Below are 18,023 nucleotides of genomic sequence, written 5' to 3'. Positions count from 1 at the left end.
ACTGTGGATTTTAATGGTCGGGAGACAGTGTTGTGTGGCAGGAATAGGCTGGTAGACAACCTGTGTTTTCTGGATTTTTACTCTGAGGTCCATTCCTTCACATGCCTTAGTCAATATGTCAATGATGGTTTGTGCATGCACAAACATCATCTGTGTACTGCAGCTCGATAACAGAAGATGTGGTGATCTTGTGTGACGCCTATGGGGTGAACAGTTTCCCACATGTCTTATAGGTTAGCTTCATGGAGATGGAGTGGTATGTCATGGCAAATAAGATGGGAAAGACCTTTGGTACGATGATGCAACCCTGTTTGACCCTAGTTTGCACTTGTATTGGGCCTGTGGTGGATCTGTTGGTGAGGATCATGGTCTGCATGTCATTATGAAACAGGCAGAGAATGTTGGCAAACTTCTGTGGACTGCTGAATTTGCAGAGGATACTGCACACATACAGAGGTGGGTGTTATTCGCAGCACTTTTCTAGGATTTGTCACGTACTGAAAATCATGTCCATTGTGATTCTCACTGGGCAGAAGCCACACTGAGAATTAGGGAGGAACTCTTTAGCCTGTCGGAAGTGGTAGAGCAGGACAATTCTTGTGATACCCTTTCCTATGGCAGATAGTAGGGAATTCCCTCTAATTTCCACAGTCAGACCTGTCTTTTTTCTTGAAGATATACACAATTATGGCATCTTTGAAATCTCCTGGCATGCTCTTCTCCTTACAGACAAGGGCGATGAGATTTTATTTTGAAGCGTCACTAGACTTGTAATGTCAACACGCCTCTCTCCCTACAGATGCTGCCAGACCTGCTGGGTTTCTCCAACACTTTGTTTATGTAAGGATAATAAGGTTGTGGATTCACATCAAGAATGCGTTTCCTCTGTATTTTAGTATTTCGGAAGGGATTCCATCAGCGTCAGAGGCTTTATTGTTTCTCAGCTGTTGGATGACGTTTTCACATCACGGTGGGTTGGAGGTGCACTGAGATGGTGACAAGTAGCGTGTTGCAGGATGGTGTCAAGAGCAGTTGTGAAGTTGGTCTTGGTTGAGGATATCCTCAAAGTCTCTATCCACCAGGCACGATTACCTCTCAGTCCTTGATGAGCGACTCTTGTTTTTGACTCTGTGGAGTAGGTACCTGGGTACTCAGACTGTTGATGGCATTGAAGCTGCGCATGTTGTGGTTGTTGGCGAGTTGCTGAGTTTCCTGCGCTCCATCCACTTACCTTCTACTCCACAGAGTAGCACCTTGCCCTTCAGTTGTCTGTCAGCTTGTTTCCTCTCGCTTGAGTTTCGGTGGACGTGACAGGTCAGGAGTATCTTGCCTTTGAGATTTAGGAAATTCTGGATCTCCTGATCATTCTCATCAAACCAGTCTCGGTGCCTCACGAATGAGAGACCGAGGATCTCCAAGCAGGTGCTGATTATGGTGGCTTCTTGGGTGGACCAGGCACTGTGGGCATGCTGTTGCTCTAGCACGTTGGTCATTGTCAGGCTGGCTGTGAGGCACTGTCTGAGTAGATCTTTCTTCTCTGACTCTTTTGAATACAGAAAAAGTCTCCCGCAGTAGTTTTTCTGCCTCTGCTGATTCAACAGCAAGAGGAGGAAGATGAAGAGCACATAGAGATTTACCACTGGTTGTATATTCTCAGGTGGATGGAAAAGATCCTATAACATTTTTAAAAAATGATTCTTGCATCCTGACCAAGGTCCATCCTTCGATTAAAAGACATGGCGTTTAGAGTTTAAAGAGTTTATAGAGTTTAAATCCAAGTTGCCCGTGTATAAATGTCACGTGTAGCTACAGTAAATGCAAAAATAATAAATACTGCTGTGCAGGGCTGAGTCACCAGAGAGTGACAAATGCAAACATGCACGTAGCTTGTGGTTGGTAGGCTCGCCGAACTGGTTCGTTGTTCCACAGACATTTCATTACCCTGCTGGGTAACATCATCAGTGCAGCCTCCAATGAAGATGCGGAACAACAAATCAGCTCGGGGAGCCAACCAACCACAAACTACATGCATTTTTGCATGTAGTACATCCACAACCCAAGGTACAAATCTACTCTAGAAATCTTAGATGCATGGAATTTCCTAACTAACGAAAGTACACTAACAGTCAGCAAATTGATTTAAATGCAGAAATGTAATGAAGCATTATATTGGCCCACTTTTATTTTTACTTTAATTCTAGTAAGATCAGGGCAAAATGTTTGATGCTATACAAAACTATTATCACTAGCTAGTACTTCTCATGCAAGTTATAAGTTTGATGATTCAACAAAGGAAGCCATGAAATTAAAGATAATGTTCATTTATTTGTTTTCTTGACATTTTTATATCCCAGCATACAAAAGGCAAATTTTTTACATTTCAAAAGCATGAGTACTTCTTGTTCACGTGCAGCATGTTGGATTTAGTAAAGGTTTAACACATTAACAGAAACTAATCTCCAATACTGTATTACACAGTTTCTAGAAATTCACAAGATGGATTTTACAGATTCGAGAGAATGCCAAAACACTTCCAAATTAACTTGTAATTTAAACATTATGGAGAGAATAAAATAAATCAATTAACCAACAACAACAATCTTCAAAACTGACTGTAGACATAGCATACATTTTACAGGTCCCCTACAAAACCTTGTATCGCCCACGGTTGGTCGGCTGGTATGAATTTTGCTGTAACAAAAAAAAATTAAATAACTTATTGATTTTTTTTTTAAAAAAATTCAACGTTTAGTGGTCACATTCTGCGAACTGTTACTTTTTCAAGTAACTTACAGCAAGAGGTACGCATATTCCAGGCTTATCTAATCTTTCCTGTTAAGGTCAGTTTTTATTGCTTTCCAACCTGATACCCAGTTCAAGAGTCTTAAAAAGGCTATTTTTGCCCCCAAAACTAAGGGAATTTCCTCAACTATCACTGTTTCTTGGCTTATGTGGGTTCAGCCACTACAACATCCTGCAAGATTTTTAAATTTTAGAAACAAACTGTTGCTCATATCACAGGAAACCCCACATTCTGAAGTGGGGAAGATGTGAAAGTGGACAATTGGCTGCTAAATTTTTTGTTTCTTTCTTAAACCAAGATGATAAAATAGCTGAGGCACAGCACTGGAATGTATGCATTTCTCCTAAAGCCAAGACATAAAGGCCACAAAGTTGTACAAGTCTTTGCACTAAAGGCTATTTTCATGATTCAAATTTTAATTTTTATATTTTTCATTGGCCTCAAGATTAAAAGCATTGTCCCTGAGCTAGACAAACATAATTGAACAGTGCATTTACAGACCTAGAGAAGAAATAAAACCCAAATTATTTTATGCTACCATTTACTTCGTACTTCTCCCAAAGGACAATAGAGCAGCATGGAATTATTTTAGCAAAGTGCAGAGCAAGTAACTTCTATTTAAAAAGAAAATTACTAGTCCTCTAGACTGTCACTGTTAAATGCAGAGTTTAGAAACCAATTAAAATTAAAGGTAATAGTTTACTGCGACTACAACGACAATTAGTTGATAAACAAAAATAAGACAAGGTTAAGAGTGGGATAAGGCAAGTTAAAAGTATGAAAAGTCCGATTGTCAATTTGTAGACGAATGGAAAAACAACAATTAATCTTTACTAATGGCAGTATGAGCTCTGAAATGGTTAAGAGCAAAATGAATAAGAGCGAACTAGTTTTATTACAAGAGATCTGGAATCAAATTTAATGCAGTAATGCTGGGACTACGTAAAACTTTAATATAAATTCTGTATGTAATGTAGTACAATGCATAAATTCAGTAGATATTGGTTGGTATTAGGTAATTGAAATACAAAGCAAGATTCGGAAAGCATGTTAATACATTCTATTAAAAGTGTTGGCACAAGTGTTTAATTGTGAGAGGATAAGACAGAGTGAACTGTCAGCAACAGCTGAGCAGTGAAGAACAAACCATCAATGGCTACAATATTAAATACCAAAGAATCACAGAAACCCTACTGCGTGAAAGCAGGCCATTTGGCCCAACGATTCCACACTGCCCCTCTGAAGAACATCCCACCCACACCTCTACACTACTGTCTCTGAAACCCTGCATTTTCTCATTGGCTAATCCACCTAGCCACACATTCCTGTACAATATGGGGAATTTAGAATGACCAATGCACCTAACCTGTACAATCTTTGGACTGGGGGAGGAAACCCGAACACCCAGAGGAAACCCAATGCAGGCAGTGGGAGAATGTGCAAACTCCACACACAGTCATCCAAGACTGGAACCGAGCCCAGGTGACTGGTGCTGTAAGGCAGCAATGTTAACAAGTGAGCCACGCACTGCCCAAAGAATTTGAGAGGAGGGGAGGAAAACCTTTTGTTCAGAGTTGTGAGGCTAGTCAAATCATTTTCAGGGTTACTAGTTGAGATGGCAAAGTAGGTTGATAGTTAAGACTGAGTCGGATTGCTGGATGAAGGAAAATAGGTTGAAAGGATGAGAAAAGATGGATAAGTATGAAGTATCCAACTGTAGGAAGAATAAAGATCAAAATAGACTGCTTGGTCAGAACAGGCTCTTTTCATGTTGAGAATTTCTCAGTTCCTTTGATCACAAAGACAAAACTTTTTTCCCTCTAAAGGAATCCAATCAAAAAAGTGAAACATATTAATTCAGTCGATGTTTGTTTATTGTTAAATAAAGAAAGTAGGTTTTAGAAACAGGCTGTTTTACTTATTCAAAAGATTAGTTTACTGCAGCGATTCTTGTCAACATTGTGGAGTGTAAATAGGTTCCAAAGAATATTTCCATTAAGCTGCTTACCAGTCTAATGAGTTCTTCTTTAATAAGTCTTGTAATCTCAGCTTTAGCTTTCTGAACAGCCAGTTCACTGGCACCTGTAAAATGGTAGGAAAATATGTTACAAGTAACTGAAGCACATTAATGCACTAGCTTATAAAATTTGAGAGCATAGACAGCAAAGCTTTAGCTAAACATCAAAAAGGCAGTTGTGGACGTTGTGTGCAGATTCCATGTAATGGATAAGAAAGCAATTGCTGCAGTTTTCAGGTCTAATACATAAACTAATGTTTTCATAAGTCACAGTCCAAATAAGTTAATCAATACTTACTTTCTATAGCAAGGTAGATTTTCCGCTCGCCTTCTTTGGGCTCCTTCCCTGGAGGAAAGTAAGTGCCTCTAATAGTGATAGCAGCTTCTGAATATTCACTAATCCTCTGAAGAGCTTCCTTGGAGGTTACCTTCCATCTGGCAGTCTATAAAACATTATACACAACATATAAAGTCATGGACATATTTAAACATTTAGTGCAAGTTTACATGATGAAAAGGTTCTTGGTTTCAGAATTTTCTACACCAATAAGGTTTGAGATTGAATTTGAGGGAGCAAATAGTTGCACTGGGGGAAAATAAGAGAAATTTGGAATAATGGAACTTTTACTGGAAGAACAGGATTGAAGACATAATGAGGGAGTTTCTTGAACAGATTACTAGTTCTAGTGTGTCATGCCAAATGAAGAACCAAAAACACAGCACTGAATATCTAAAATACAAGTGGTTGAAGCTGGTCATGTTGATGCTTGAATTAAGGGGTCACAGGAAATATATTATCAGGACTACTGTGTATATTGTCAGGTGGCTTTACATGAAAAATTTATTTGGAACTTGCATTACAGGCTGTCACCTAAAATTAATCACACAAAAATAACGTTTCCCATTTTTAACCAACGGTGTGAAGATACAGGGAACCATCAAAAGTAGATATAGTTGATACAATTAAATTAACAAAACTCAAGTTGAAGAACCATGTCATTTTCAAATTTAAAATCTATCAGAAGATATATTCTCACCTGTGGGAAATCATTGATCTCCAGCTCTTCTTCATATCTCTTGAACGATTCCGTTTGTGCATTTTCTGGTTTCTCATCATCTTGCTTCTCTGCTGGTACATAATTGAGTTTGGCATTGATCTTCTCTGCTTTCTGCTCTGCAATTGTTTTAGCAGATACAGTTGGGGCTTGGAGCGTGCGGCCTCTCATAATAGCATTTGTTGCCTGCTGCATTACGTCCTGAATGTAAAGGGAAAAATTTAATGTAATGAACTAACAACAAAAATGATGCAGCATATTATTAGGGACACTGCCAAGTTCCCATGTAGAATGACACAACATATCAAGACATGAGTGATTTGGCATTATAAATTCATATCCCCACATTGCACGTTCTCAGCCTCAACTGTGCAGAAACATGAAGTAACGCCTAACTCTTATTCCAGGAAAACAGATGGAGAAAACAAAAGAGAGTTACACAGAGCCAGGGCTAGTCTTCAACAATGCTTAACACTGCTTAAGATCAACTCTTAAGATCTTTAATGGGATCTTGTTTTTCAGACTTCTATGCTCTTAGCCATAGATAATGGTTAACTTGAGACTCAGAGAATGGTAAAGTACTTTGACAACAGAACTTTGTTGCAATGTCTCAAGATTTACTTTGGTAAGGAAGGACTGAGTATAGAAGAACACACGTGCACAATTTAAATAATATAGTGCCAATATGAGAATGGATAATTTTCCTGCTCTTCCCTACAAGCTATCTAAATGGATGAACAGATGATTTAGCATCAGGCCCCTTCAATGCAGCTCGAGAAGCTCATGCTTAAAGAGAGCAAGGAATTTTCTCGCCTTTCTGCAAGAGAAGATCGGGATTCTAGTTAAGTATTCTCCTCAGTTCTAAAATGGAGTAGAAATGTGTGACAAGGATAAAGCATTTCATTCATGATAGTACAGTGTATTGACACAAACTATTACTTACGTCATATAATCCATTAAGAACATTAGCCAGAAATTCATTTGTATGTAATACTGGTGTGGAGTTGTCTCATCATGTGTACTTTTAGAGGGCTTTAATACTTATATTGCAATACAGGGTAAATAATTTCAGAGGTGGCAAATTAATAGTTAAAGTTTTAAACTAAGAATTATAATACACAATTATAGTTGTCTCCTGAAATCCTTAATCAACCTTAAGACCACAAACCATAAGAGCAGTATGTAGGCCATTCAGCCCATTTAATGATATCATGGCTAAACTAATAATTCCTAACTCCACTTTCGTGCCTTTTCCCCATAACCCTCAATTCTCTCATCAATTAAAAATCTGTATATTTAAGCTTGAAAATATCTAAAAAAAACCTAGTTTCTACCGCCCCCTGCACTAAAACAAATTCTGATTCATTACCTTCCAAAAGGAAATTCCTCTTCATCTCATTATTCCCCCTGGACCTAGACTCTTCTACAAGGGTCAACAACATTTTAATATCTAACTTGCCAAATCTCTTAAGAATTTTGTATGTTTCAATAAGGTCATCTCCCATTTTTCTAAACTCCAATGTACTCGACCTCTCCTCATAACAATCCCTCCATATGTGGGATCTGCCTAGTTAACCTTTTTTAGACTGTCTCCACTCTCCTTAGATAAGGGGACCAAAACTGTTCACAATACTCCAAAACTGTGGTCTGACCAGTGCCTTGTTTAGTTTTATTAAGACCTCCACATTTTCACACTCCACTCTCTTTGCAATAAAAGCCAACATTCCATTTACTTTCCCTGTTACCTGAACTTGGATGCTAGCTTTTTGTGATTTATGTACAAGAGTCTTCAGTCTTTCTTCACTTAAATAACATCTTGAGCCTCTACTCTTCCTGATAAAGTTGATATTTTACTATATTATAATTCATCTGCCAAATTTTTGCTTGCTCAATTAATCCATCCATATCCCTCTGCGGACTGAGTTATTCCACACCACTTGTTTTCCCACCTAACTTCCTGTCATTTGCAAACTTCTCTAAAGTGCATTTGCTTTCCTTATCTAAATCATTAATATATTTTGTAAATAATTGTGGCTCTAGCACAGGTTCCTCTGGCACTTTGCCATCCTGAAAACGTACAGCTCCCTCCATCAACACTGTCTTCTAGTAGTCAATCCTCTTGTGTTAACAGACTACCTCCATCAGCATGGGCTCATCTCATTAAGTAGCCTAAAGTGGGATACCTTATTAAGAACCTTATGTAAATGCAAATATATTAAAAATATCGATTTCTCCCTTTCCTATCATGATTACCTCTTCAAATTTTTTTTAGACATGATTTCACTTTTGTGAAGCCAAGCTGACACTGCTTGATCATATTATGCATTTCTTAATGCTCTGCTATTACATCCTTTTATTATCCTGTTACTAAGTAACAATATCTTAATGACATGCATTACACTAATTGGTCTATAGTTGCCTGATTTTTATCTCCGGCCCTTTTTAAATAAAGGCTGTTAGAATGGTAATTAGAATGGCCCTGAGATTTTCTTGGACTAAGGAGAGATGCTAACAGTTTTCTGTCCAAGATACTGACTCCCATAGGACTGTTTCAATACAAAGCAAATTTTAAGGCCCTTAGTTGAACCTTGTAGCACTTTCCCCCAAGTCATAAAGTTATGGGTTCCAGCCCTATCCAAGGACTTGAGTATACAAATACAAGTTGATCCTTCAGTGTATTACAGAGAAACAACTACATTGTCAATAGTTATTTAGAACATGGAACATAGAACAGTACAGCACAGAACAGGCCCTTCAGCCCACAATGTTGTGCCGACCATTGATCCTCATGTATGCACCCTCAAATTTCTGTGACCATATACATGTCCAGCAGTCTCTTAAATGACCCCAATGACCTTGCTTCCACAACTGCTGCTGGCAACGCATTCCATGCTCTCACAACTCTCTGCGTAAAGAGCCTGCCTCTGACATCCCCTCGATACTTTCCACCAACCAGCTTAAAACTATGACCCCTCATGCTAGCCATTTCTGCCCTGGGAAATAGTCTCTGGCTATCAACTCTATCTATGCCTCTCATTATCTTGTATACCTCAATTAGGTCCCCTCTCCTCCTCCTTTTCTCCAATGAAAAGAGACCGAGCTCAGTCAACCTCTCTTCATAAGATACGCCCTCCAGTCCAGGCAGCATCCTGGTAAACCTCCTCTGAACTCTGTCCAAAGCATCCACATCTTTCCTATAATAGGGCGCCCAGAACTTTCCATGACAGTATTCAAAGAAGTGCCCTGATAAACATATACCTATCAAAAGTACAGAAGCAGACTACTTGGCCATTAATAAGTTTGCTATTTGTGAAACCTTGATTTCCATAAAGAGGCTTCTGCTTTATCCTTATGATACATCACTGACAACATTTCAAAAGTACTACATTGACTGATTGCACTTTGGGTACAGTAGCACTGTGGTTATGTTACCAGACTCATAATCCAGAAGCCTAAAGTAGCGATCCAAAGACAAGAGTTCAAATCTTACAACAGCCGCTGGGGAATACAAATTCTGTTAATTGCACTAGTCTAAAACAAAATGCAAGTAGAGGGTAATGGTAACGATTAACTACCAGATTGTTGTAAAAACCTCATCTAATTCTCTCATTTCTTCCAAAGGGGAAAAAATGCCTTCCTTACACATATCAAGTCCACAATCTGGCAGCAAAGGTTTTGATTATCTTGGTTTGACAGCGGGTAATCAAAACCTCTCCTGCCAATGTCTAAATTCACATTCAATTTTCAATCCTCAAATCATCCTATGTTAACTGATCTACATTGCTTCCCAGTTTTAAAATAAAAGCCTCTATTTTAAAATTTTTAGCCTTGTTCTCAAATTTCATCCCGGCTGCTTGGCTGACTTCATCAAACGGCTGTCCTCACTTCTGCTGCTCAGTGGTATATTCTCTCCAGCTTTCTGTCTCCTTTTCTCCTCAATAAAATCATGAAAAGATATACTCCCAGGTACCATTCTACATTCAGTCTTGAAACAAAAGTATGGAAGTCATTTGAGAATATGTTATTGCATAATCCGCAATATCTTTTGTGTAGGAATTACCAATTTACTTTTGGATTCTAATCAGTTATGGCAAGCTTATGGAGAACTTTGATTTAAAACAGACATTGGAAACAAAGAACTGCATTTGGCATCCAAAACAGCAAGTGGGAATAGGCCTCAATTAGAAACTGAAGAAAGAAAGTGGAGAAAAAATGTGAATGTCTTAATAGTTGCCTTAGGATAGCAAACTGCACAGCATAGCTTTAAGAAAACAAGTGATCTGCATTCAGAGCATGTTGAAACATTCATTGGCTTAAAATCAGATTATTGGTTCAGGCGTGACATACCTTAAAAATGTAGCGATTACAGAACTCTTAACTTTCAATACTTGTTCATAAATTTTAACTTGGTTAATTATGCCATTGATGACTTATTATTGAATAAAGGGGAAATCAGCAGTGGTTTGCATGGTTTTTTTTAAATTAAAGGATGGTGGTTGATTCTCTGACACAAATGTGGGATTATGTTCGGCATGGACAGGTTGGACCGAAGTGTCTGTTTCCATGCCTTATGACTCCAGGACAAGCCTTTCAACAGGAACTTCACTGGTGATCAAATGTTTACTGTCAACATTTCTTTACGCAAACATTGTAGCACTTATAGTGCAAGAAATGAATAGAAAATAGGAGAGAAGTATATCCAAAAAGCAGACATTCCCATTAACAGTGTCGACTAACACTGCTGCGCCAGAATACACAACAGAACATTCAACTATTCAGTACAGCAGAGAACAAATATACTTTTGTAGATTTTCATCTCATTCCCAAGTGGCAATCTAAAACCACGAATCACATTAACTTTACACAAGCTGCCATATTTCTTTTTATCAAAAACAAGATTTAAAATTCACTGGGTTTTAAAAAATGTGGGGAATCCACCCACCAGATTACTGCTTAGAACAATGAAAATAAAAATCTACCCTACTCATTCCCATTAAGACAAGACTTTACTACTCTCAGAGATTTTAACTTTCATTCATTTGTTTCCTGTTACTTAAATTCCACTAGAATATGGCTTCATGAACAAGCTCTGGTATCTCATCCAACTGCCCAGTCTTCCTATTTGAATTGGTGAACTAATCAATTTTCAGAGGCATTACAACAAAGTTCAATGATGTTTTAAGTGTATTTCCTACCTACGATCTCGAAATAGTGATCATAAGCATGAAGCAAGGCTGATAATGGACTGCCAGTAATATAACTGAATTAGTAATCTGGAGATCAAGGTTCACGTTCAGGGGATTGGAGTTCAAATCCCACCACGTCAGCTCGAGGAACTTAAATTTAAGAGACTGACTCAGTAATGGTAGTCATGACAGTTTTTACTGATTGTTTTTCAAAACCCATACGCTTCACTGATGTCTTTCAGGGAAGAAATTTACCATCCTCACCAGGTCTGGCGTATAGCTGACTCCAGACACACAGCAATATAACTGATTCAAATTTCTCCTGATATGGCCTTGCAAGCCACTCAGTTCAAGGACAATAACGAATACGTAAGAAATGCTGGCTTGCTGTGGCACCCACAGCTCATGAAAGAAGAAAGATATCCTCTGCCTGGACTAGGCACATTGAGGTGGTGCATTGCCATTCCAGCTGGGATCAGCTAACTCAGCATAAATTAGGAATTAAATTCAGAATCTTGTGATTCAAGTGGTTCAATTGTGTGATCTAGTGCTGAGTAGCCCTGTTCTTTAGTAATAAGTAGTTGCAGCTGTGCTAAGTACCTTTACGAAACTGTGTATGAAGTTCTGCCAGCAATCACATATGCTAACTGATTTAAGGTTCTGACCTCCGGTTCACAGCTAAGAACTAAATGAAATTAAAACAAACTACAGTGGAAATTCTTTTAGACAACATATCTTATCCATTATGAGTCCTATTCGCATTCTAATTCCAGTAACTCTGACATTCCAGAAATATTAAGTTAGCTGCTAATCCACAGAAAACAGTTAGGTCCATGAAGAATGAATAAAATTAATTTTACATGTATCTTTAGCATACTTTGATTTCTTTTTAAACCAAATTCCAAACTTCGACTTTATTTGAAATGCAATCAAATTTTATGAAGTGTTAGCTAATATTTTGTACAAAACTGTGAACTCCAAGTACCATACTCATACATCTAGGGCATATGACTATAATCAGTGATGCTATACCTCAAGAGGGCATTGCAAAATTTGCGTTCATGAACATGTGACTCCCCAAATAAATACAGAGCTGACTTCAGAACTAGCTGCTACTCTGTTCATGTGCTTTTTTTTTGTTCGTGTCAAGGTAGTTTTTTTTAAAATACTATAAAAAGAAATCATGTTTGAAGGTCAAAAAAAATGGAGTATTACAAAATCACTCTGTTACTTGCATGACAATGCTTTCAGAAAGAGCACTTTACTTAACAGACCCATTTGATCAAATAACCAGAGTAAACATTTCAAGTCCAATAAGACGACTTCAGAAGATTGACAGATGGCGTTATTCAGGTTTATAAAATCATGAGCGGAATACTCATGTTGAACAGCAAGGATCATTTCCCTAGGGTGGTGGAGCTCAAAACCAACGGAAATATTTTTAAAGTAAGAGGAGAAAGATTTAAAAAGGCCAAGGGGGCAACTTTTTTTTTTACACTGTAGTTTGCATGAAATGAACTGCCACAAAAAGTGGTGGGTGCAGGTAGTTACAACACTTAAAAGACATTTGGATACATACATGAATAGGAAAGATTTATAGGGATATAGGCCAAATGCAGGCAAGTTGAACTAATTTAGTTTGGGAACATGGTTGGCATGGACGACTTAGACCAAACAGTCTGTTTCCATACTGTATAAGAGCTTTATTAGACTTGAAACATGAACTGTTTCATTTGCTATTGGACCTGCTGAGTTTCTCCAGCACTTGGTTTTTATTTCAGATTTCCAGCATCTGTAATATTTTGCTTTCAATTAAGTAATTAATTTGCCATATTACAAAAATGCAGCATCACAGATCAAGTGGATTCAAAAAAAGAGGTCATACAAACTCTAATAAGTACCTAAGGAGGCTCATGGTCATTATAGCCTATTATTTATTAGTGCGCTAGAGAAAACAAAGTGAACCGCCTTTAGTTATTGGCAAATCAAATACTCAAATAAGCAACTGTGTCACATGTGACAAATGTATTCATATTTAATAAACAGAGCACTCAAAAAAACAATCTTGGGTTAATTTCTGTTTCTTTGCAGGACTGGATACAATTAGATTGATTACTTGAAGGCAGAACACCTACTGCGCAGAACTCGCCGTGTTAGGTTTCCTATGCGGCAAGAATTGTACAGTACGACTCTGTTTCCAGAGCAGGCAATTCAATCTCATAAACGCATTTCTTTGTTTCAACTGGCAAACCTGATCAAAACTATTTTTGCTGTTGTGTAGCTTTTCTTTTACACTTACCACCCAATTAATTTTCGATAAAATAACTACATGTAAAATAAATAGTCCCAAAGTTATGCTGAATCACAGTAACTTTAAACTAGTTAACATTCGACTGATTCACATTAGACATCTATTACCTGAGCTTCTGCACCAAGATTTTTCTGGGCATTGATTTTCAAAGCCAACCTCTTAGCAATCTCCAGTTTCTCTGCATTACCAGCAGATGGCACTTGAACATTAGCGGCTCCTGGCATTGCCATATCCTTTACACGCTTCTTGGAATTAAACATGCTCTCAATCTGTTCATCAATCTGAAGAAAATTACAACATACTAAAATCATGAAATCAAATAACTTAAACATATTAGTTACTATAAATGATCAGGAACGACTGAATTAAAATATGCTAACAAGGTGCACAGGACAGCCTTTGTCCCAAATCTTGAAATCCTATGTCTAATTCGCACTGTCTGCTATACTTACATCAACAGCAGTGTCCTCATCATCAGAATCCTGTAAACCCAAAGCAGCTTTCTGTAGTTTCTTTCTTTCATTTGCCAGAACTTGTTCAGTTTCATCAAACTTAAAGCCTTTGCCTGAAAAACCACTAGACTTCTTAATAGTCTTTCCTTCCTTAGGAACAGAAAAGAAAATAAAATTAATGTGGCTGCTGCTTATTGCATAATTCTGAAATAGGTTAATTTTGAACAATGTTTCCAAGCTGCAAAATATTAAAATTCAAAACTTACATTTTCATAACAATCGGTGAAATAATCTTTAAAACCCATCATGCACTTAACCATAACTACAACTTACTGCCTTTTGTTGCTCTTTGAAATCATCCCACAACTTTTCCAGCTCAAGTGGAACAGCATTTCCCGATAATTCTAAGGCTTTAATTATATCACCCGCATAACGGACTTGATCTTCAGTTATGAATGTATAAGCATAACCCTTCAAAAGAGACAGGTAATGAGAAATAATTAAATTCAAGTGTACTTAATCAAATCTACTGCAGAGTAATTCATCAATGATCCCACACAATTTTCTGGGCATTACTCACTTTGTTACCTGCCCTTCCAGTACGTCCTACTCGATGTACATAATCTTCATAGTGATTGGGACAACTGTAATTGATAACAAGAATCAAATGTTTCACATCCAGCCCTCGAGCTGCTACTGATGTTGCCACAAGCAATCGACACACTCCCGTTTTGAAATCATTGATTATACTATCACGATCATATTGATCAATACCTGCAACAAAATTGAAGTTTTATGCTGTCATTTTAATGAGAACAACTTTTAATGTGGTTGCATATTTAAGCTCCTAAAACCCTAAAAACAAAATGATACATCAACACACCACTTTCTTCACAAACTAACATAGAATACATGATGAATGGTAGGGTCATGGGCAGTAACAGAGGACCTCTGTACATCCCTAAAGGCATCAGAACAGGTAGATAAAGTGGTTAAGAGGTCATATTTTATACTAGCCTTTATTAGCTGAGGCACAGAGTTTAAAAACAGGGATGTTATGCTGGAACTATACAAAATGGTGGTTAAGCCACAGCAACTGTTTGCAGTTATGGAATTCACATTAAAGGAGGGATATGATAAGCACTGAAGAGGGTGCAGAGGAGATTTACCAAGATGGTACTTGGGCTGAAGTGTTTTAGTTATGAAGAGAGATTAGACAGACTAGGACTGTTTTCCTTTGAGCAGAGGCGATTGAGATGTATAAAATTATGAAGGGCATAGATAGGTTAGACAGGAAGGAACTGTTCCCCTTAATGGAGGAATCAATGGCCAGGGCACAGATTTAAGGTAAAGGGCAGCAGGTTTAGAGCAGATGTGAGAAAAACATTTTACACACAGAGGGTGCTGGAAATCTTTAAGTCACTGTTTGTAAGGATGTTAGAGGCAGAAAACCTCATTACTTTTAAGTAGTACTTAGATGTACATTTGCAATGCAAAGGCACACAAGGCTAAGGGCCAAGTGCTGGAAAATAGAATTAGAATAGTTAGGTGGCTGTTTTTGATTGGCCCAGCCACGATGGCTCAACAGCCTTTTTCTGCACTGTAGATCTCTCTAAATCCGTGTTGATTAAGGAGATTTTATAAATCAACAAATGAGTGGATTATCATTAAATCACATATTGTAGTACATTATTACAGGTGGCATTGTTCACACGCACAGTAATTCACAGAAAATCCTTTTCCTATTGGACAAAGAGCTCCACATAAATTTCGCAACAGCCTCGTTCCCTTTATCTGTGCATTAATTTCACATTATGCAAATCAAAATCCACCAACAATTTCCAAGTCTAGTTGCACATATATGCTACAATTGCTGTCTAACAAATCTCAGATTTATTTTTGGGTTTAGCATAATATGGTCTCTCCTGTATTTCAAGGGAGGACATACAAAGAACGGCAAATCAAAAATCAAATGCCTTATTTATTTACCATGAAAAGAAAGAATTACACTAGTTAAGTACGCTATACCTGAATTTTTTTCAGGGTGGAAACATATAGCAATATTTTACAGCAAGTGTGCTGATATCAAAACATTCGGTTTCAAGACAGAAGGAAATAAGGGTGGATTGAGCAAGATTGCTAAATGCCATGCGTTCTAAACTCCTGCTCTTATTGAATTCTATCAAGCTGGAAAGGCCTGTTAATTGCCTGAATCATGCTCAGTTACATAATCTCAGCCAAGGAAACATATGACAATTCTCATTTCTAATTGTTATCCAGTAACCTCCTGGAACGTACTTAACAGCTCAGTGATGACGTCCTCCACATTCAAGTAATCACTTTTGGTGAGGTATGAGATAGATGTCAATGGATTAACCAATATCTCTACATTCTGCATAGTCTTAGTTCTCAATAACTCACATGGTAACAAAGACAACATTTCAGTCCCATTACCTCGGTCACTATCGGAAGAATGGTCACTTTAAATTTTTTTCAGGGTGGAAACATATAGCAATATTTTACAGCAAGTGTGCTGATATCAAAACATTCGGTTTCAAGACAGAAGGAAATAAGGGTGGATTGAGCAAGATTGCTAAATGCCATGCGTTCTAAACTCCTGCTCTTATTGAATTCTATCAAGCTGGTAAGGCCTGTTAATTGCCTGAATCATGCTCAGTTACATAATCTCAGCCAAGGAAACATATGACAATTCTTTGCTCAGTGATGACGTCCTCTACAGTCAAGTAATCGCTTTTGGTGAGGTATGAGATAGATGTCAATGGATTAACCAATATCTCTACATTCTGCATAGTCTTCGTTGTCAATAACTCACATGGTAACAAAGACTCAAAGTTATCTGCAGGTGCTCACTGAGCAGCATCCTTAAGAGTTACCCCCTTTACAAGGGGGACATAACTGAATGTACTCTCCACTGTACCTCCATGTAATGACATGCAGGGGTAAGCTGCCCTCATCAGATCCTTTAACAGGCCATCAGCATGCTCTTGTTTGTCCACAAACACTATGACAGAGCCATTTTCTTGGTAATGGCCCAGAAGTTCCAGCAACTTTAAAAACTTGTTCTCCTCCTCTATAACGATCTGTGGGATAGAAACAAAAATAATGTGGTTATTGCAGGATGTGCTTCAAATAGTCCTAAATCCCAGCACTCATCCAACACTAATAAACATATCTCCTCATGCTCCAAAACCTCTTGCGAGAACCCTGTTATTTCTGTTTGTTTCAAGACATTTCCTCACCACCCTCAGACTTTAGACCATACTCCAGATCCTGTGTCCTGCATTACCACTTCCCTGTATACTCTCTCTAGTGCTGACAAACCATTAAACTATATGCCTAGTGCTTCCTGACTCAAAAACCTTCTTCTATACTCCCAACACTTGCAGATTTTAGGAGCTGTTTCAATGCATCACTTCTAGATGCTTTCCCCAGATTCTGCAGAATAATTACCATATAATTACCACTTCATCTAGTTTGTCAAATACCCAATCCCCATCCCAAATCCCATGGCCCACCCAAATTGTAATAGGTCATAAAAAAGGAATTTGTAAACATTTCACATGGCTGTGGATTGGGGTGGTGGTGATGGTGAAGGTGATGTAATTTGGGCAGATGGCAAAGTCAGATAACAGTTTTCTGTACATACTAATATTTCATGCCATAACATCCTTGTTCATATTAAACCTCAAACTTGTCCACAGGTAATGGCATGGATGGGCTCCAAGCATAATAATACTTTTGTGTATGGAGCATATTTCCTGCACACATTGCCTTGCTTTCCATGTCACAACATTCACATTATGCTATGCTTTATACTGGCAAGGAATTATGGATTGTGGAAATTTCTACAACTGAAAACTTTCCACAATTAAATGGAGCTATTTCATCTCATGCAGTTCACCCACAAATTTACTTTTACACTATATTTACATATGTTTACTGGCTGCTAATCAAGTTACCACATTTTTCAACAATAACTGGGGTAAGACAGGAATCAATCACATGGAATCCCCTGCTTATTTGTGGGCATCTTTAAATACCTGGTCCATTTACTTCCATCTGATTTCAGCTCAACTACCTCTATTTTTCTTAGTCGTGATAGAAAATCCATCTACTAACATAAACTGCTTCCAGCACTGGAAGGTGGCATCTTCCAAACCCACAAAAACAAGGACAGC

The 18,023-nt window shown here is 37.9% G+C and overlaps 1 protein-coding gene across 3 annotated transcripts in view; it reads right to left on the bottom strand.

The window, feature by feature from the left end:
* Nucleotides 1-2,305: 2,305 nt before the first annotated feature.
* Nucleotides 2,306-18,023, bottom strand: part of ddx46 (DEAD (Asp-Glu-Ala-Asp) box polypeptide 46) — a 59,854-nt gene continuing 44,136 nt past the window's right edge. For all 3 annotated transcript variants that reach the window (XM_048543260.1, XM_059650641.1, XM_059650642.1), the window contains 9 exons: nt 16,763-16,925; nt 14,405-14,598; nt 14,158-14,295; nt 13,825-13,974; nt 13,480-13,653; nt 5,858-6,076; nt 5,119-5,263; nt 4,812-4,885; nt 2,306-2,691 (listed from right to left, as the gene is read on the bottom strand). In XM_048543260.1, the coding sequence (XP_048399217.1) occupies nt 2,644-2,691; nt 4,812-4,885; nt 5,119-5,263; nt 5,858-6,076; nt 13,480-13,653; nt 13,825-13,974; nt 14,158-14,295; nt 14,405-14,598; nt 16,763-16,925 (1,305 nt within the window). In that variant the 3' untranslated portion in view covers nt 2,306-2,643. The remainder of the gene's footprint in view (nt 2,692-4,811; nt 4,886-5,118; nt 5,264-5,857; nt 6,077-13,479; nt 13,654-13,824; nt 13,975-14,157; nt 14,296-14,404; nt 14,599-16,762; nt 16,926-18,023) is intronic.

The sequence above is a fragment of the Stegostoma tigrinum genome, chromosome 13 (assembly GCF_030684315.1).
Source record: "Stegostoma tigrinum isolate sSteTig4 chromosome 13, sSteTig4.hap1, whole genome shotgun sequence".
NCBI lineage: Eukaryota > Metazoa > Chordata > Chondrichthyes > Orectolobiformes > Stegostomatidae > Stegostoma > Stegostoma tigrinum.
The sequence above is the reverse complement of the archived record's forward strand: the minus strand, read 5'-3'. Positions and strand labels throughout refer to the sequence as shown.